The 18,245-nt window shown below is 51.6% G+C and overlaps 4 protein-coding genes across 6 annotated transcripts; 2 read left to right on the plus strand and 2 right to left on the minus strand.

The window, feature by feature from the left end:
- Positions 1 to 138: 138 nt before the first annotated feature.
- kin (Kin17 DNA and RNA binding protein) lies at positions 139 to 4,663 on the plus strand. Its single transcript, XM_058069400.1, has 12 exons — positions 139 to 388; positions 495 to 589; positions 1,280 to 1,323; positions 1,418 to 1,540; positions 1,601 to 1,785; positions 1,860 to 1,908; positions 1,982 to 2,033; positions 2,481 to 2,598; positions 2,662 to 2,790; positions 2,861 to 2,960; positions 3,020 to 3,120; positions 3,612 to 4,663. Exons 1-12 carry the CDS (start codon positions 275 to 277, stop codon positions 3,669 to 3,671), a joined length of 1,170 nt encoding a protein of 389 aa, XP_057925383.1. The 5' UTR covers positions 139 to 274; the 3' UTR covers positions 3,672 to 4,663.
- itih2 (inter-alpha-trypsin inhibitor heavy chain 2) lies at positions 3,513 to 10,284 on the minus strand. Of its 3 annotated transcripts, none has more exons than XM_058069374.1 (22): positions 10,215 to 10,284; positions 9,967 to 10,109; positions 9,812 to 9,841; positions 9,570 to 9,608; positions 9,084 to 9,256; positions 8,915 to 9,019; positions 8,680 to 8,842; positions 8,494 to 8,601; positions 7,791 to 7,919; positions 7,605 to 7,721; positions 7,368 to 7,536; positions 7,180 to 7,305; positions 6,930 to 7,111; positions 6,654 to 6,839; positions 6,434 to 6,573; positions 6,192 to 6,364; positions 5,901 to 6,053; positions 5,721 to 5,834; positions 5,454 to 5,652; positions 5,226 to 5,398; positions 3,953 to 4,064; positions 3,513 to 3,871 (listed from the first exon to the last, which is right to left on the minus strand). In XM_058069374.1, the coding sequence occupies exons 1-22, from the start codon at positions 10,273 to 10,275 to the stop codon at positions 3,733 to 3,735; spliced, it is 2,934 nt and encodes a 977-aa protein (XP_057925357.1). In that variant the 5' UTR covers positions 10,276 to 10,284; the 3' UTR covers positions 3,513 to 3,732. The 3 variants fall into 3 exon arrangements, with proteins under 3 accessions (XP_057925357.1, XP_057925356.1, XP_057925358.1); XM_058069373.1 differs by having other exon boundaries at positions 9,812 to 9,844; XM_058069375.1 differs by lacking the exon at positions 10,215 to 10,284 and having other exon boundaries at positions 9,967 to 10,146.
- On the plus strand, positions 9,578 to 16,699 carry tymp (thymidine phosphorylase). Its single transcript, XM_058069381.1, has 11 exons — positions 9,578 to 11,450; positions 12,866 to 12,973; positions 13,661 to 13,784; positions 13,863 to 14,065; positions 14,124 to 14,222; positions 14,291 to 14,420; positions 15,454 to 15,572; positions 15,649 to 15,811; positions 15,880 to 16,107; positions 16,167 to 16,307; positions 16,376 to 16,699. Exons 1-11 carry the CDS (start codon positions 11,307 to 11,309, stop codon positions 16,525 to 16,527), a joined length of 1,611 nt encoding a protein of 536 aa, XP_057925364.1. The 5' UTR covers positions 9,578 to 11,306; the 3' UTR covers positions 16,528 to 16,699.
- Positions 16,700 to 17,219: 520 nt separating this feature from the next.
- Positions 17,220 to 18,188, minus strand: lsm8 (LSM8 homolog, U6 small nuclear RNA associated). The gene is made up of 4 exons (XM_058069403.1): positions 17,909 to 18,188; positions 17,667 to 17,707; positions 17,436 to 17,563; positions 17,220 to 17,341 (listed from the first exon to the last, which is right to left on the minus strand). The coding sequence occupies exons 1-4, from the start codon at positions 17,937 to 17,939 to the stop codon at positions 17,251 to 17,253; spliced, it is 291 nt and encodes a 96-aa protein (XP_057925386.1). The 5' UTR covers positions 17,940 to 18,188; the 3' UTR covers positions 17,220 to 17,250.
- Between the last annotated feature and the right edge of the window lie 57 nt (positions 18,189 to 18,245).

Below are 18,245 nucleotides of genomic sequence, written 5' to 3' on the forward strand. Positions count from 1 at the left end.
TAACAAAAAAAGCCAACGACAGAAATCCTTAAAATTAATATTTGAAATTTAAGCCGTTTTATGAATATTGTACGTCGTCTCTCCGTCGATATCAGAATTGTCCAACGGACGCGAAAGCAGCACGGGATTCGGCGTGACTTAAACGTTATCTCGCGAGATGGCGAACACAACACCCAGAAGTTGCTAGCTTGGCCGCGCTAACCACCTCACGGTTTCCCATCGTCCTACATTTTGTCAAAAAGCCAGTGTTTTATGAAAATTTCGCCGCGCAGAAATGGGGAAAGCAGACTTCCTGTCGCCCAAGGCAATAAGCAACCGGATCAAATCAAAAGGTCTCCAGAAGTTGAGGTGGTATTGTCAAATGTGTCAAAAACAATGCCGAGATGAGGTGAGTCGTCGGTGCTAGCGAGCTAGCTAGCGGCAGTGTGTCATGTTTATGTCCGCTTAGTTTCAACTGTGTTTCCCTCGCATGTGTCGCCCTTTTGTGCTGCCAGAACGGCTTCAAGTGTCACTGCATGTCCGAATCCCACCAGCGGCAGCTGCTGCTCGCCTCGGAGAACCCGCGCAAGTTTATGGACTTCTTCTCGCAGTACGTTTTTGTTACGATCTTTTAACCTTCCAAACACGTTTCCGTTTCGAAACTCTGGAGCCTCTTGGCAAGAAACGGGAAAAGAAACGAAAGCGGCAACGTGGCTACGCTGTAATGTCTGCTGTCGTCAACACCAAAGCTGGCCATTGGATGGTCTGGTGTCACGACGGTTCACAGCCACCAGAGGGCGTATTTTGTAAAGAATTATATATATATATATATATATATATATATATATCCTCCTGACTGTAGTTCAAATCATTCATTTTGTGCTCTATAGAGCTCTCCAATGATACCAAATGTGAAGGGCTGGGGCTTAGTAAGTAAGTGTTTAGTAGTGTTTATTAAACAATTTTAGCCTTGTAATGTGGTTGGCATGCTTTCTAGCATATTTGCATATAACATAAGCACATCTAAATTACATTTAAATTATTACATATAAAATAACAGAATATTACTATAAAATATATATTTTAATCATTTAAAATGTGGGGTTTTTTTCAAAATATTAAAATTTTTCTTCTCCTAAAATAAAATGTTTCCATAATTATAAAATGAATCATGTATCAAGCAATGTAAATCAATAGAATATCATCTAAAAATGTATTCTTCCCAATGGTTTTTAAAAACAAATAGATTTTTCTATTGTGGTATCAGTTGTGTGAATGAATTGTTGTGTTTCTGCTTCAGTGAGTTCAAAAGTGGATTCCTGGAGCTGCTGAGAAGACGTTTTGGTGAGTCTAGGCTGCTTGTGTGTTTGTGTGTGTGTGTGTGTGTGTGTGTGTGTGGTGCCATCATATACCAACATCCCTTGTGTGTTTGCGTCAGGGACCAAGCGTGTACACAACAACATAGTGTACAACGAGTACATCAGCGACCGCGAGCACATCCACATGAACGCCACGCGCTGGGAGACGCTCACGGTCTTCACCAAGTGGCTGGGCAGACAAGGTCAGCATCGAACTCGAACGCACCTCCAGAGAATGTAAGGCGGCTAACGTCAGACGACAGGTTTGTGTAAGGTGGACGAGACCCCAAAAGGCTGGTACATCCAGTACATCGACCGCGACCCCGAGACCATCCGCCGCCAGGAGGAGCTGGCCAGGAGGAAGAAGCACGAGCTGGACGACGAGGAGCGGAGCGCCAAGTTCATCGAGGAGCAGGTCCGCCGGGGCCGCAACGCCATGGAGGAGGAGGTGAATACCGACACGACGGACTGCCCATCACCCCCCACCCCCCATGGAATGTCCCAACACTTTTCTTTGTGTAGGAGGATCCCGTTTACACTGAGCTGAAGCGAGAGAACGAGGAGGAAAAAGGTGAGTTCCACTTTCAGGTGGCATCACAAACATATCACCTGGTCCTCACGCTTTGTTTTTCTTCCTCTTGCAGTCGCTTTCAACTTGGGTGCTGCTGCAGCGCTACCCGGTCCGTCCACATCAAGGTACGGTCTGTGGCGCCCACCTCCCTCTGGTGTTCCAAAGTGGTATTACACCACAGCGTTACCACTATACTCGCTTTTTAAAATGTCGATGCAAGTCTAGTCTGTGCACACCTGGAGGTAAGAAGGGCGGGACAATTGGGATTTAACCAAAGTGTGATGCTACAGAGGTGTGGAGAACCAGGGTATAGAGGGGCAGGAGCCGCCCGCTGTGGCCCAGCAAGGTGCACTGTATTCGGGCACACGCTCTGGCAGCCGGTGTGCCGCCTGGAAGTCTCTGGCAGGGCCTTGGTACTTAGCACTTTCAGGTGGCTGATGAGGTGTTGGGCTTCCCCCTCATCAACTAGCATGATTGACGATTGATTGCTGGCCTGCACAGTGCGGGTGATGAACGAGTATTCGTACCGTTATGTCACGTCTCGGTTCCCTGATCCCTCATCCTCCTCCTAGTTCCCTGGTGGCCCCCAGCGCCCTGAAGAAGGCGTCCTCATCGGTCAAGAGGAAAGACGCGTCCTCTGCGTCAGAGGCCAGGGACAAGAAGAAGTCGGCCCTGGAGCAGATCATTGAGGTAAGCGTCTGCGTGTCCTAAGGCGATTGGTGGGCGTGGCTAAAAGGGCGTCTTGCGGCTCAGATGGAGGAGAGGAAGAAGCAGCAGCAGCAGCCGACCAGGACCGACCACTGGCTCCAGCCCGGCATCGTCGTCAAGGTGGTCACCAAGCGGCTGGGGGAGAAGTACCACAAGAAGAAGGCTGTCGTCACGGTAACCACGCCCCCCCCCCTCGAACACTCCCCCGTCACAGGCCCCGCCTGACCTTCCTTTTGTGCGGCAGGAGGTGCAGGAGAAGTACACGGCCGTGGTGAAGATGGTGGACTCGGGGGACAAACTGAAGCTGGACCAGAACCACGTGGAGACCGTCATACCGGCCCCAGGTACGCACCACGTCACACACCGCCGCCGACGCCTGTCACCAGTCCCTGTGTCCCCTCAGGAAAATGCGTGATGATCCTCAACGGAAGCCACCGAGACACCCGGGCCCTGCTGGACGGCATCGATGAGAAGAACTTCTGCGCTTCGCTCACGCTGGACTCCGTACGTGTCTCACTGTCTCGTTACGTTGGAACGTCCCTTTGTACACGTGAACACGTTGATTGTACACGTGAACACGATGATTGTACACGTAAACCCGATGAGTGCTGAAAGTGAAAGTGGGCCTGTGTCGTCATGGTTCCCTATGCGTCCCTCATGGGACATCCCGCGTTTGGACCAGCGCTGCTTTGTCAGAACGTGTGTCGCCCCCTGGCGGCTGCTGGCTTTCCCGTTTACCACAGGACTGTGATCTATCTGTGGTGGAGTTTAACGCTAACAAACACTTGGCCACTGACCCATCTTTTGATGTGGACAGTTGTTGTTCAGGCAGCAACGAATGAAGGACAAAAAGGAGGACAGAAAGGACGTCTTTTATTCCAAACACGCCAAGCCCCGCCCCTTTAGGCACCCCTCCCACCCCCGTGCATGGACCGTTTGGTGTTTGTTTGGAGTTTCTATGTTTATCGTGACTAAAAGCGCCTTGTCTTCCACAGGGTCCACACAAGGGCAAGCGAGTGGACGTGGCCTACGAGGACTTCTCTAAACTGGCTTGAAGCGTCTGTCTTGGGTCTCGGGAGGACTAATCTACCAGGTCAGGCTGCATGACGCGTCTTATCATAGGAAGCTGTTGAGGTGAGGGACGATGTAGTGGCTGTAGTGGCCGTCGATGAAGCCCTTGCCGCTGTTGTGTACGAACCAGCAGTACACGTCCGAGCCGCGCCGCGTGTCCCGCCGGTAGTCCTTCTGCCAGCCCCTGGTGACCCACAGCAGATACCGCGTGGCGTTCACAGACAGACCTGACTTTCTAGACTTTGTTCCGAGGACGACGACCCACCTGGTGACGCGCACCTCCTTGCCCTTCACCGCCATGGTGGCCTCCTTCTTCAGGGGGTCGGCGCCCTCGTGGACGTCGTACACGTTCGCTTCTGGCTCCTTGGAGAACTGACCTGAACCGTAGAACATAAGAAGTCAACCACAAATCACACACTCATCTCTTTGGCATGTCCAGTAGCTGGCAAAGCATATTGTTAGCCCAATTTCCTTATCTTCTACTGGCCTACGTCATGGCTAGCCCCTCAACGTGACGTCTTACAGAGAACACTCAACTCATCACACAGCGACTTAACACCTAATAGGTGGACCTAAGGAATATGCAAACATGGACCAATATCACTTTAAAATGAAAAACTCAATTCCCATCATGTGTTACGTCTGAGCAAAGCACCCAGTGGCGCCTGTGGGGCGCTGCACTGACATCGGCCTCCCTCTATCCATCTGTGCTCATCTGTTTTTCCTCAAAATGGACCGGGATCACGTCCACTCCACTCTTGCTGTTTTTTTTTTTACCTTCCAAATATTTCAACTTCCTTCATTCATACTCCCCGTAAACCTTCTTTGAATGTTATTCCCGTACGTTGACTTTATTCCCATAATATTCCAACAGCATATTGCTTTCTTTCTTAGCTCATGATGACTTGAGATGGAGATGGTTCGATTACTGTGATCAATTACAGTAATCACCCCCGCTGGGGTTGATACAATAATATTCTGACTTTATTCCCATCATGGGAATAATAAAGAAATAAATAATAAATTCCCATCATATATGAAGTTTTTTTGTTTGCCATAATATTCCGACTTGACCAAAGACATTTGTAGTGGAATATTTCAACTAAAATGACATCATAATCAATAATCAACAATTCATTTTCTTATGATTTGGACTTTATCCTCAACTGGCTTTTTTTCCATGTTTGCATGTTCTTCTTGGAATATTATGACGTTATTCCCCATTTTCCCAAAAGTCTCCACAATATTCCTACTTTTTCACATTGACGTCTTTCTGTAATATTTCAGTTCTACTCAAATTTGAAATTTTTGCCACTTTTTTCTCTTCATATTTTGACCTTTTTAAAAAAAAAAAAAAAGAATATTTTGCCCTTTTCCTCCAGTATTTCTCATGTTGTTAATAAAAATATATTTGAACTTTATGCTAGGAAAATTTGTTTTTTCTGGCGCCATTATGAGGTCATGGAATTCCAACCTTTTTTCCTTATTTTTGGAGGGTGCCGAGGGCCAATAAGAAAGCGGCCGGGTGGCGGCGGTACCTATGAGGCCGTGGACCAGGGCGGAGTAGGGGTTGCTGTTGGGCAGGTAGAGACCCAGGAAGTCCACGTTGATGGGGTGTTTCTTCCACACGCGGTGCAGCAGAACCATGACCCGGATCCCGTGGTCGACGGTGACCGAGACACTCCGGTCCTTCACGATGGAGATCCTCAACCTGCAAGGAGAGCCGGGTCAGGTGGGACCACCCGGCCGGGACGGGGGGGGCTTACCCGTCATGCGCGATGTCGGCCGTGGCGCCCCAGGTGAAGGTGTAGTTGCGCTTGCCGTCGCTCAGGGCGATGGCGGCGGTGCTGACGGTGACGGCGACGCCCGCGGGCTGGTGGTAGACGGAGATGACGCCAAAGTAGGTGGCGTGTTTGCCCAGGTGCTCCTGTTTGGCGCCGATCAGCTGACCGTTGACCGCCACACCTGTACGCAAGGTCAGACTTAGCCCTTCACAATAAGAGCGTGCGGGGAGGGGCGTGTGTGGGAGGCACCTGTGCCTCTGTCGGACACCAGGTTGAGGATGTGTCCGGGTTCGGAGTCGATGTTGAAGCACACGTCCATGTTGCTTTGGGGCAGGTGCACGATGAAGTGAGGGTCGTTGTCCACTGAGAACATAGACAAGTGATGATGATGATGGTGGTGGCAGAGAAAGGGGGCTTTGGGTGCGGTACCTAAGTTGACCTGCCCGGGCAGCGTCCACTCCTCTGGTCCTTTCTGGACTGGGCTCGGGGGGGCCGGCGTGGTCATCTGGACCCAGGGGGGCGGTTGGTAGACCAACTGCACCGGATTCAACCCAGGGGTCCTGGGACCTGACATGACTCCCCCTGCACACATTTGACATTTACAACGACGTTTGACTGGAACAGGACTGAACCCCCCCATCCTTAGAACTGCTATTCCAGTCGAGACCCTTTCCATCGCTGGTGGGGAAAAGGACCCCGCTGGTTTAACCTTTCAGGCACCTGAGCAGCAGCCCTGCTTGGGGTCCTTGGGGTAGTCGGCCAGCAGCCTCTCCTTGGTGTCCTCGCTCTCCACCAGCAAGGCGGTGAGGGGCGTGACAAACTGGTGCTCCATGGCCAGCGCCAGGATGCGTTGCGTGATCTTCCTCTTCTTGGCGGCCGTCGGCGCCAAAGACCTGAGAGAAAAGAAGCCAGCGTTGTTCTCCGCTCCCGCTCGCCACGCCGGGAACTTCCTGGAGGCTAACCTGTCGGTGATCATCTGTTTGATGGTGACGTACGCCCACAGCTGCCTGGCGAAGCCCGTGAAGGAGTGCTGCTGCTTGGCCAGCTCCATGTCCAGCTTGGACGTGTCCGTCTCCGTCTCCAGGGTGATGTCCAGCAGGGCCTGCGGGGTCACATGGGATCCTTACAGAACCGGCCAACGCCCCCACCCCCACCCCGGCGAGGCTTTTGTGTGTCCCTCACAGCCGACGCGGTGGTGTAGCTGATGAGCTTGTCGCTCTCGGAGGGCAACACCTTGCCGGCCACCACCAGTTCGGACCCCCCAAAGTATTTGTCGAATTGGTTCTGCGTGACGTCAGACACGGAGTCCTCTGGGAACTGGACGGTGACCCTGCGCAGGAGAGGGTTGGACACCTGGCTGTAGAAGGTCTGCGGAAGGTGGAAGAACACGGTCAGGAACATGGCCGCCACTCATGGTGCTGGACGTTGTCAGGAAATGGTCGGGGGCGGGCGGCTCACCCGTAGCTGCTCGGCGGCGTCGTGGTTAGCAAAGATGCGCTGGGCCATGCCGCGGTTCTCCATGGCGATTCGCTCCAGGAAGTCGTAATCCACGTCGAAGCCGATGCCCAAGGAGAAGAGAGAGAAGTCTTCCCTCATGACCTTCTTCACGTTCTTCTGGATGGTGCTCAGCTTGATCTCGCCTGCAACGCTCATCGTTTTTACACGATGCCTAAAGGACAGGTCTTGATGGGTCTCTGATCAGACTCACCCACAGTGGGGTCCCCATCAGACACCAGGATGATCATGGAGACAGAGCGAGGATCGATGAGTCCCTGGTTGGACGCCCGCACCAGGATCTGCACCGCTTTCATCAGTGCTTCATTTATGTTGGTTCCTGGAAAGATCTCGACGTGAGCAACCAGCGTTCTTCTCCAAGCCGCCATCTTGTCACCGTACCTCCAACGGGTTTGATGTTCTGGATGTACTTCTTGGCGTCTGCGACGTGTACGGAGGATCCGGGGAGCAGGTCCTCGCTCCAGCAGCGCACGTTGTGGTTGAAGTCAATGATGCTGAACTGGTCTTCCATGGTGAGGCCGTCCAAGATGGCCTTCATGGCCTCCACCGTCTGAGAGAGACGCTCCAAAGTCAACACTCCTCCTCAGAAGCGCACGGCGGCGCCGCCTCATCACTCACTTGCTTCATCTTGACCCCCCACATGGACCCGCTCACGTCAATCACGAATACGATGTTTTTAGGGAGCGGGGGCAGATCGGACGGGGCGAAGAAATGGACAAAGTGGCCGTCCGAGACCTGGTGAGACCCTCGTTGATCAGTCGCAGTTTGATGCCGTGCCATTACCTTAGCGGATGCTTTTTTTACCTGCAGCTCACCAGCGTTGCTGTCCCGGCTTACGTCGTATTTGACCCTGAACACACCGTCTATGGCGCTGTCGTTGCAGGTGTCGCACTTCCTCTGCTGCTGCAAGGTGGGCTTGAAGACCACGTGAGCCTGAGGGGACCAAAAAACGTGAGCAAGTTTATGAACTATTATGACTATAAGCGGAACGCAGCATTCCGGGTTCGAACCCGGGTCTACAGAATGAACCTCGCGAGTGCTTGCCATCGAGCTAAAAGCCCAAGCTGTCAGCCTGATGTCCAGCGCACCTCTTGAGGTGTCAGTGAGTGAGGTTTGGGGGGGGGGTTGTCAACCAAGTTTCAGCACCAGCTGGTCCACTCCTGCACACGCCTGGGGCTCGAACCGTGGTACACCAGAGCTGAAGCTCAATGTCCAGCGTGGCTCTTGGGGTGTCAGGGAGTGGGGCGTAGGGGGGCGGGCATAACGGATGCTGGTGCAGGCATGTGAAGGTACGTTGGTGACCTTCAGTCCCTTTCAGGTCTATCAGCGTACCCTTACACAGCTGCACCACCAGGTGGCACCACCAGGTGGCACCACCAGGTGGCACCACCAGGTGGCACCCTAGGGGTCCTCCCCTGAGCTCACCTGGTGCTTGGACCAGGGTACAGCAAAAGAACTAAAACTGGCGCAGCTCCTAAGGTGTCTGGGAGATCTGCCAAGGTCTTACCTTCTCCGGGGTTTGGGTAACTTTGACCAGGTCAGTAAACGCATCGCCTAAAGTGGTGCTTGTTTCCAACTTGGAGATTCCCTTGGGCTCATAGATGTAGACATCCGCCTGAAGACACAAGTCAGGGTTGGTTTTGGTGGGTGGAGGGGGGTGTAGGTACTACATGAAGGATGGTCAGCTCCTCACCTGGAACTGAGGAACCAGTCTGCCAGGCTGCAGGTGCAGCGAGTGCTCGTAGAAGCCCAACTTCCTCTGCATCATCTCCTGGTAGTTCAACTCAAACTCGATGTTGCTGCCGGGGGGAACGTGCACCTCCGTCTTGAAGGTCTCCATGTCCTGGGAGTTGGCCCTGTTGCACACAAACGTTCCTCGTTTCTACGATCTCCTTTTGGCTTCAGTGCGAGGAGGACCTGGCCAATACCTGACGATGCCGGCGGCCTTGCCTCTGGATCTGGCCTGGGCGTACAGGTTCCTGGCCACCGTCTTCTCCTTGACGGAGCCCGTGAAGGTGATGCCGTTGACGTTCCTGCAGCACAAAAAGCGTGACAGCGGTTCTCCAACCGAGTGCGGCGTACGAGTCTCGGCCTCACATGGTGAAGTTGGTGATGAAGGCCCTCTTGGGGATCTGCACGTTGAAGCCGATGGTCTGGGCCTTGGAACCGGAGTTGACCACCGAGCTCCGCACGGTGGTGTGGGCGAAGCGCGACGTGATGCGACTCTCCACCTTGTAACTCTTGACGGTGATGTCCTCTCCTCGGATGGCCTGGCCAGGAAGGGACGGATTGAGAAGGTCAGGGATGAGGTTCTGCTTTTACGTCCTTCAAACACATCTCAGTTTCAATAAACCCCAGAAGGGTTAGGTGGAAGACCTGGACCAAATGTTTGGGGTTACTACTGGGCATCAGACCTACTGACCATCTGGAACTAGAACCAGAGTGGGTACAAGAACCGGGTCAATAGCCTGTGAGTCAGAGGAAGGCCTCCAAACAGCAACCTATTGATTATGTCCGATAAGGCTGGACTCTGGCACAGTGGAGGGGGGTTCAAACAACAAGTGGGGGGTGGGGGGGTCATACCTCAAAGTCTTCCTGCTCCTCACTGGTCAATATCGCTCTCTGAAACACACACACCCATATCAGGACAGGCAAAGGTCCGGTAACGGAACCAGGCCGTTACCGACTGTAATGGAGTACGATTACGAGGTCCAGACTTGGTTGGTGCTTCTGGGTGGACTTTTGTTCCGCCCACGCCGTAAGACCACTAATGGTCGGGGGCATCAAAGACCCGCCTGATTGGAAGGTCCAAAGAAAGTTCTCACCTTGTGCCTTTCACGGTGGTCCTGATGTGGCTGCTGGAGAAGAAGAAGGTAGTCACGGTGATTATGAAGAGCCAAGGTAAACTTTAAGGTGGCGAGCAGATGAGCGTCCTCGCCCAGCGTCTGCTCCAAGAGAAGGTCCGTTCAAGATGACTCACCCCGTGGTCCTCACGTTCTCCGTCTATCACAAACTCCAAGCAGCGGCTCCGTTGCAGGCCCAGAAGGCCGCCAAGAAGTAGGAGAAGAAGCCTCATGTTTCCCATGCAGCGCGTCTTTGGTGGGGGGGGGAAATGCAGCCGTGCTGGAAATCCACACAAGACTCTCAGGTCAATATTTGCCCCCGCGCATGTCACCCACGAGTGGGCGGGGGGGCAAACTTTGACCTGCGCGTTGAGTCAACACTCACTTTGTCCTTTCTGAGACGCACAACACAACCGGGTTCCGCTGCCCGACTGCCTCCGTGTCATGGATGGCGGTCAGGGATTGGGGACTAAAAAGGGGCGGGGCCACGTATATTTCAACTGCCTTTGTGTACATTGAAGGAGCCGGTTTGGGGGGGGGGGGGCTCGTGCATCGAATGGGCGCCCCCCCCTGGTGAGGGGTTGCAGGCATGCAAATTATTTAGGGGGGCTTAAGAACATTTTAGGGGGGGCTGAATTCCCCCTAAAGTAGGCCTAATGACGCCACTGTTAAGGTTGAATTCTGAATGCTGTTATTGGCGCCTTCGTGTTGTTACTCCCTTTGTCCACTGGGTGGCGAACTACTACGGAATTATAGCCTGTAAGCAAACATGCTGCTTTTCTTTCTCATAAACTTTATTGTTTATGACCTGGTATTTGAAACGAGTAGAATATGTGAAAGTTGAAACATTTCACGTTCTATTCAGGGCTGCATCCTAGCTGTAATATTGTAATCGGCCACAAGAGGCCGCCAATACCTTGGTTTGCCTAATCAATCACATCTGGAAGGTAGAACCGATACGTTGCAAGGCAGCATCTTGGTACAGGAGGTGACAGGTTCTACCACCTGAGCCAGACCCCTTGACTATCCACGGCTCAGACCCTTCTTGAAACCCTGCTTTTGTTCTTTGGCTTTTAACCTAGCCCCTAGTGTACCAGAGTATACATATTTTATACTAAAACTGAGGAAGTATTCTTGAAGTTTACTTTTGATCAAGTATATTTTATGTACTTGTGACATACGTGTACTTGGCTTGTACTGAAAAGTACAATTGGCCTGGTTTGTACATTCACACAGACTAATACACTAATATACCCGGGTACACCACAAAATACTATATACCTGATCTCCTCCATTCATTGGAGCAACAGCTCCTTTGTCACGTGTCCTGCCCGCTACTCGCCGTGCCCTCCCGACTACAGTGGGCAACTATTAGCTAACACGTAGCCCAACATCAGAGCTCACAGTCTGGGCAGCACTTGGGGTGTTGGCCCCCCCGTCTTCAGCCGTGCCTGCGTGAAAGGCTTTCTCAGTAATTATGAGGATGAATGCAGGAAAATTGTCGGCTCCGCCTCCTCCACGCCCTCCACGGGCCGTTGACCTGGCGAGGATCCAGGGGGAAAGAGTTAGTCTCGTTCTTGTTCAAAGTGCAACTGGAGACGGAGGTCTAACCCCCCCACGTGTGAGTCATGCTTACTTTTCTGTATTTCTGTCGAATGTTCCTCCTCTAGCGTATGCCATTCGTTTCGCCACAAGATAACGATATCGTGTTCGCCAGCGCGGCCTCGCCGAGCCTTCATCACCCGGCGTCCATCCTCGTCTCGGATCATTTTCTATTTTAGCTTTTAGCCTTTCCATCTTCACACTTAGCCAACGTTTCACCACCGCACACAACATTCCCAGTTCTCGGTGATGGTCCTTTGTGCTGGTTTCATCTTTGACTTATGGTAGATCATTTCGGGGGTCACTCAGGTTCCTCGCTAGTGTAGGGGGAGGAGCTCAGTCATCTGGGAGGGGGTCACAGTAGAGATGATTTCATTTCCTCCAATCGCCACCAAAATAGTTGCAGTCGTTTGTGCAACGTTTGTGCAACTACTACTAAACTATGTGTTAGCTAGCCAGATTAGCTAGCCAGATTAGCTAGCCAGCCCACTCGGACGTCTTTTCCGCTTTGTGCTCCAAAAGTGCCGTATTGGATTCCTTCAAGACGCTACAGTCGTGATGTCATCAAACGCAGCCGAAGCGATCATGATGGCCTGGAGTCACGACTCCGCCGTGCTGCTTAAGTCGAGTCCAAACGGGTTCCAAAGCAAACACAAAGCAACTCTTCTCTTTCTCGTTGACGTCAGAAGAGCTGAAGGAGAAGACTTTTGGCACAGCTCGTTCACGTTTGCCCTTCCGGCGTTCCTTCGGGATCTTCCATCTCATCCAAACGCTCGTGGTCCTGGTGCTCGCACCATCGGCAGCTCTGCCCGTTGTCAGCTTCTTCTTCTTGATGAAGGATGAAGTCATGAATGCTGGAGAAAAAAAAGCACATTTTTTTAGAGAAAAGAAGCAACTTTCTTCTCCTCACGTTCCTCCTAGATGCCACTTTTGTTTATTTTTCCAAATGTATGACTTTAGTTTGTAATATTCCAACTTTTGTCTCCTAGATGTATGATTTTATGATTTCATTCTCTAAATTCATGACTTCATTCTCCCGATGTTACGACTACTGCGACTATTTATTCTCGGGAATTTAGGAATTTAATCTGATTCCTTTTTTCCTAAATTTTGGACTTTTTTTCTTGTAATATCACAACTTTACACAATTTTTTTTGTAAATATTACTTAATTTTTGTAGTATTACAACATGTGTCTTATATTCACAGAAATGTACGACTTTATTCTTGTAATACTACAAGTTTTTTTCTCTGAAATGTACTACTCTGATGTTGTACATTTATGACTTTATTAATATTTATCGACTCTTCGCAATTTGCAACTTTATTCTGGAAATCGCTGATGTACCCTAATATACCCTAATACTTGGTATTATTATTAATACTTGGTGGTATTTCTCTCATCAGATGACCACTTTTCCTTTTTCATATTTAGACCTCCTCAGCTTTGGTTAGAAGATATTTTGGGGTGTGGCAAGTGCCGCCAACGCCTGTGAAATCATCCCTAAAGGTTGGAAACCTGTTCATCGGCCTAGCTAGCATGGTATGTACACGTGCAGTACTCAGCGCTTCCGTTAAAGCTATCATGTCAGCACCGAGGATGGGACACATGACTGTCATGTTTATCAAGTACTTGTAGCTAATATGCTAGCTAATATGCCACACGCTAATACGAAGCCAGTACAATACGACAACATTGCACCTGGCGTGATATAACACCCCTATAGTCACCTTGACACTGTTAGCCAACATAGTAGACAAAATAAAAGAAAATAAGACAGCAAACCTGTTTACCACCTTAAATATGCTTTTAATATGATTAGAGCCCCCTAGACATGAAATAACACCCCTATAGTCACCTTGACACTCCTGTTAGCCAACATAGTAGACATCATAAAAGAAAATAAGACACAGCAAACCTGTTGACCATCTTGTAAATATGCTTTTAATATGATTAGAGCCCTCTAGACATGAAATAACACCCCTATAGTCACCTTGACACTCCTGTTAGCCAACATAGTAGACATCATAAAAGAAAATAAGACACAGCAAACCTGTTTACCATCTTGTAAATATGCTTTTAATATGATTAGAGCCCTCTTGACATGAGATAACACCCCTATAGTCACCTTTACGCTGCTATTAGCCAATATAGCAGACATCATAAGGGCAAATGAGCTATATAGTGTGTGTCCAGTGTACAGTATGTATGTACGTATGGTTCCGGCAGGCGGCCATGTTGTCCATCCCTGACCTGATCAAGAAGAAGCGAGATGGCAGCCGGCTGAGCGATGAGGACATCAAAGCTCTGATGGGGGCGCTGACGAGCGGATCCATTCAGGACTGTCAGACGGGTACGAGCACGATGACATCATCGACAGTGCCGCCCATCCTCATGCCAGCTAACCCGGCCCCCTAACCCCGGCCCCCAGGCGCCATGTTGATGGCCATCTGGCAGAAGGGCATGGACGATGGCGAGACGGAGGCTCTGACCAGAGAGATGATGCTGTCAGGGGAAGTCATGTCGTGGCCTGAGGAGTGGGCGGGGCTTGTGGTGGACAAGCACTCCACGGGCGGCGTGGGGGACAAAGTCAGCCTGGTCCTGGCGCCCGCACTTGCCGCCTGCGGCCTGAAGGTGACGTCCCTTACCTGGGTTACGACGAGCGACCGTCACGTCACGACTCTCTCCCCAGGTGCCCATGATCAGTGGGCGGGGCCTCGCTCACACCGGCGGCACGCTGGACAAACTGGAGTCCATTCCCGGTTTCGACATCCACCAGTCGGTCCGGCAGGTACCGCGCTCGCCCCCGCCGCTTCTACCCTTACCGCGCTAGCATGCTAACACGCTAACACGCCGCAGGTCCGAGCCATACTGAGCACCGTGGGCTGCTGCATTGTGGGCCAGACCCAAACCCTGGTACCTGCTGACCGGGTCCTCTACGCCATGCGGGACACCACCAGCACCGTGGACAGCCTGCCGCTCATCACCGGTACCGCCCACACACACTCCACACGTGCACGAGTCATGAACGAGTCCTTCAAAACCTTTCTTTACTGAATCAGGACTCACAAGTACCACTCACGGTAACTCCGTCACTCACCCGGGACCGTGACCAGGACTTTCACTGACCCACGGGTCGGGTTTTACTGACTCATGGCTACTTGACTCAGCTTTACTGACTCACGGGTACTCGGCAGAGACTCGGGCTTCACTGACTCACGGGTGTTTGACAAAGACTCGAGTTTTAGTCACACTTGGGTACTTGTTCAAGTCACTTGACTCGCAGGTACCTGGCAAAGACTCAACTATACTAACTGACAGGTACTCAACAGAGGTTCCACTTTCACTGACTCACTGGTTGACAAAGACTCACAGATTCAGGGCGCTCAACCAAGACTTAGTTTCACTGACTCACGGGTGCTCAACCAAGACTTAGTTTCACCGACTCACAGGTGCTCAACAAAGACTTAGTTTCACCGACTCACGGGTGCTCAACCAAGACTCAAGTTTTAGTGACTCACAGGTACTCGACAAAGACTTAGTTTCAATGACTCACGGGTGCTCAACCAAGACTTAGTTTCACCGACTTATGGGCGCTCAACCAAGACTTAGTTTCACCGACTTATGGGTGCTCAACCAAGACTTAGTTTCACTGACTCACGGGTGCTCAACCAAAACTTAGTTTCTTCGATTCACGGGTGTTCAACAAAGACTTAGTTTCACCGACTCACAGATGCTCAACAAAGACTCAAGTTTTAGTGACTCAATGGGTACTGTACAAGTCTCGCATTTCTCTTGCCTCCCGGGTACTTGGCAAGGACTCTACTAGTGGATGGGTACCCGACAGAGACTCAGGTCTGACTGACTCCCAAATTGACTGAGATTCAAGCGTCACTGACTCTTGTGTGCTCAAAGAAGACCCGAGGGTCACCGACTCGCAAGTTCAACTTGTGCAGTGAACGAATCATAGAACGCGAGTCGAGCACACACGAACACACCGACACAAGCCACTCCTCCCCCAGGCTCCATTATCTCCAAGAAGGGGGCGGAGTCTCTGTCGGCGCTGGTTCTGGACGTGAAGTTTGGCCGGGCGGCTCTCTACAAGGACTTGGACGGCGCCAAGCAGCTGGCCGACCTTCTGGTTACCCCCTCCTCTCTTGTACCGACGTCCGTTCTGGTTGGACTCCATCTGATCCACGTCTCCTTTGACCCGGCAGGTGAGGGCGGGCAACCGGCTGGGCATGCGCACGGGGGCGGTGCTAAGCCGGATGGACGCCCCCATTGGTCGATGCGTGGGCAACAGTCTGGAAGTGATGGAGTCTCTGGACACGCTGAAGGGACGCGGACCCCAAGACCTGATGGAGCTGGTCACCGCCCTCGGTAACGTTTCCTTTGCTTCCGTCCTTCATTGATTGATTGATTGATCGATTGATTGATTAATCGATCAGGTGGCGTGTTGCTGCTCATGACCGGCCTGGCAGCCGACCAATCACAAGGCAGAGAGAAGATTTCCCAGGCTGTGATTGGAGGAGCGGCCCTGCTGAAATTCCAGGCCATGATGGAGGCTCAGGGTGTGGCCGAGGAGACGGCGCGGGTGCTATGCTCCGCCCACACGGACTACTTCTCCGTCCTGAGGAAAGCCGAGCACGTGGCGGAGCTGACGAGCGGCGAGGACGGTGAGAGCCGGTCAACGAGGACGCACGCGGCACGTCAATCATGGCTGTCTGTGGCGCAGGCGTGGTGGAGGACGTGGACGGTCTGATCCTCGCCGAGGTGCTTCATCAGCTGGGGGCGGGACGAACCAAGGCCGGGCAGCCCGTCAATCACAGCGTGGGGGCGGAGCTCCTGCTCTCTGTGGGTCAGAAGGTCGAGAAAGGTCAGCCGGCGTCGACCGAAACGCGGTCGGGAACGCGGCGGCGTTGACGCGTGTCATGCGTGTTTCAGGTGCGCCCTGGTTGCGGCTCCACTACGAGGACCCGCCCCCCAGTCCAGACCAGATCAGTCGACTGCAGAGCGCGCTGGTGCTGAGACCCCCGGCACGCCCAGGCCGGCTTCCAAGAGGCAACCTGGTCCAAGAGGTCCTGCTTCCTTTTTAGGCAGGCGTATGCGCCCGTGGATGAAACAGCAAATTAGGAAGCAGAAAGTCTAAAAAATACATTTTGGTAGCATAAAGTTTTTAAAGTGATATTATGAGAAAGACAAAGATGTTGGTGATGGTTGAAATATGACAATAAAGTCAAAATGAGAAGCTAATTAGCGTATGACCTCGTGAAGACCGCTCACGTGGTCGCCATGGCATTCGGGTCTGATTCATTAGCTACTAGCATCAAGCTAGGACGGACTGCAGCGTTCCTAAATTCCGTAGCAGGTGTTCTTTTCACCGTGTGTCCAGGATTAGGAATAATAATAATAAAATTAATAATAATAAGATAAGGTCGTAAGATGGCAGCACTTTGCTAGCAGGCTCTACAAACGTGGAGTTAAACCAAAAGTCCGTTATATTCTAACAGTTTCATTGGGTGTAAATTGATTGGTCATGCCTGGAGGCTGACGGATGACGTCAATGAAATGCGACTGGAGTGGAGAGGTTGGCGGGTTTGGTGGGAGCCCAGACGTCCTCTCAACTTCCTGAGCTACAATATTAGCATCACAGACTGTAGCAATTATTTAAATGGCCCAGAAGATGGCGCTCGATGCAAACAAAACAATAATATTGGTGGGAAACACTTTATTAGCAAACATTACAACATACAAGCATAAAAAAACAGAAAAGTCATCTTTTATTTAAAAAAAAAAAACTATATTGGGGGGTTCAAAGGTCAGTGGACGACGGAGTTGAGCGGCTCTGCTCTGATGTTTCCTAAATCCAACGTGGAGTCTGTCTCCTCGTCGATCTCGCCAATCACCGCCCTGAGACACACACACACACACACACACACACACACACACACACGGATGTCAAGCTGGCAGGGAAGCAGAAGGGCCGAGGTCAAAGTTCACTCACACATTGTCGCCCCTGACGATGTAGAGTCCCAGCACCACCTGCTCCACACCCTGGCTGGAACTGAAGACGCGTTCGTGACTCTCGTCCAGGATCAAGTTGATGGTCTGGTCGAAGCCCTTCAGGGTGCCCTGTGACACACACACACACACACACACACACACACACGGTTTATTCCTCTACCATTAACTGTGCTCTTTAAAAACAAACACGCCACGAACTGCGTGAACTCACCACGATCATTCTGCCGTCTGACGTCACAATGGCCACCGTGCCTGGGGAGGAGAAGTCAAGGCAACAAACAGTGGCGGGTAACTTCGTCACGTGACACGCCTGAAGACGACGGTTTTGAATTCACACTACACAATAAGTGACGTTTCCACACTGATAGCTCCGAGTGCTACATCCTAACATTTCATTCATTCGAACGGGGGGTAGCTGACTAGCAACCATGCTAGTTAGCTGGAGGAGGATACGGTTGATGTAGCTCTCCAGGGCCGTGGACATGTTTCCTTTCCTTGCCGTCTATGCAGCCGCCGCGTCGGGGGGCGTTTCTTCCGGCGAGTCGGTGGAGAAAATATCGTATTAAAAAGACGGAAGAGTAGAGTAACAGTCACAGGAGACTAGAAATCCGCTAGCAGCTACCAAACCAAGTTCTAAATTGAATGCATGTCATTTCCGCTGACGTCACTTCCGGTATACTGAGTGTGCCGCACTAAAAGTACAGACGGTTTTCACATAAATGAAAATAAAGGACGCCAGCCGCTGATTCAGAAGACACGTTTATTCCCGTAGCCAGATTCGTCTTACTAT

This window comes from Doryrhamphus excisus, chromosome 3, assembly GCF_030265055.1.
Source record: "Doryrhamphus excisus isolate RoL2022-K1 chromosome 3, RoL_Dexc_1.0, whole genome shotgun sequence".
NCBI classification, from domain to species: Eukaryota; Metazoa; Chordata; class Actinopteri; order Syngnathiformes; family Syngnathidae; genus Doryrhamphus; species Doryrhamphus excisus.

Excerpts from the sequence above, each read along its gene's own strand:
- kin (XM_058069400.1), top strand. The coding sequence starts at position 275 with ATGGGGAAAGCAGACTTCCTGTCGCCCAAGGCAATAAGCAACCGGATC. Across the intron at positions 590-1,279 it reads TTTATGGACTTCTTCTCGCA|TGAGTTCAAAAGTGGATTCC; the intron begins GTACGTTTTTGT and ends TTTCTGCTTCAG. Across the intron at positions 1,324-1,417 it reads GCTGCTGAGAAGACGTTTTG|GGACCAAGCGTGTACACAAC; the intron begins GTGAGTCTAGGC and ends TGTTTGCGTCAG.
- itih2 (XM_058069373.1), bottom strand. The coding sequence starts at position 10,275 with ATGACACGGAGGCAGTCGGGCAGCGGAACCCGGTTGTGTTGTGCGTCT. Across the intron at positions 9,609-9,811 it reads ACCACCGTGAAAGGCACAAG|AGAGCGATATTGACCAGTGA; the intron begins GTGAGAACTTTC and ends TGTGTGTTTCAG. Across the intron at positions 6,574-6,653 it reads GCTACACCACCGCGTCGGCT|GCCCTGCTGGACATCACCCT; the intron begins GTGAGGGACACA and ends GTGACCCCGCAG.
- tymp (XM_058069381.1), top strand. The coding sequence starts at position 11,307 with ATGAGGATGAATGCAGGAAAATTGTCGGCTCCGCCTCCTCCACGCCCT. Across the intron at positions 14,223-14,290 it reads TCCACCAGTCGGTCCGGCAG|GTCCGAGCCATACTGAGCAC; the intron begins GTACCGCGCTCG and ends AACACGCCGCAG. Across the intron at positions 15,812-15,879 it reads GGAGCTGGTCACCGCCCTCG|GTGGCGTGTTGCTGCTCATG; the intron begins GTAACGTTTCCT and ends TTAATCGATCAG.
- lsm8 (XM_058069403.1), bottom strand. The coding sequence starts at position 17,939 with ATGTCCACGGCCCTGGAGAGCTACATCAACC. Across the intron at positions 17,708-17,908 it reads CCTGGAGAGCTACATCAACC|GCACGGTGGCCATTGTGACG; the intron begins GTATCCTCCTCC and ends TCTCCTCCCCAG. Across the intron at positions 17,342-17,435 it reads ATCGTCAGGGGCGACAATGT|GGCGGTGATTGGCGAGATCG; the intron begins GTGAGTGAACTT and ends TGTGTGTCTCAG.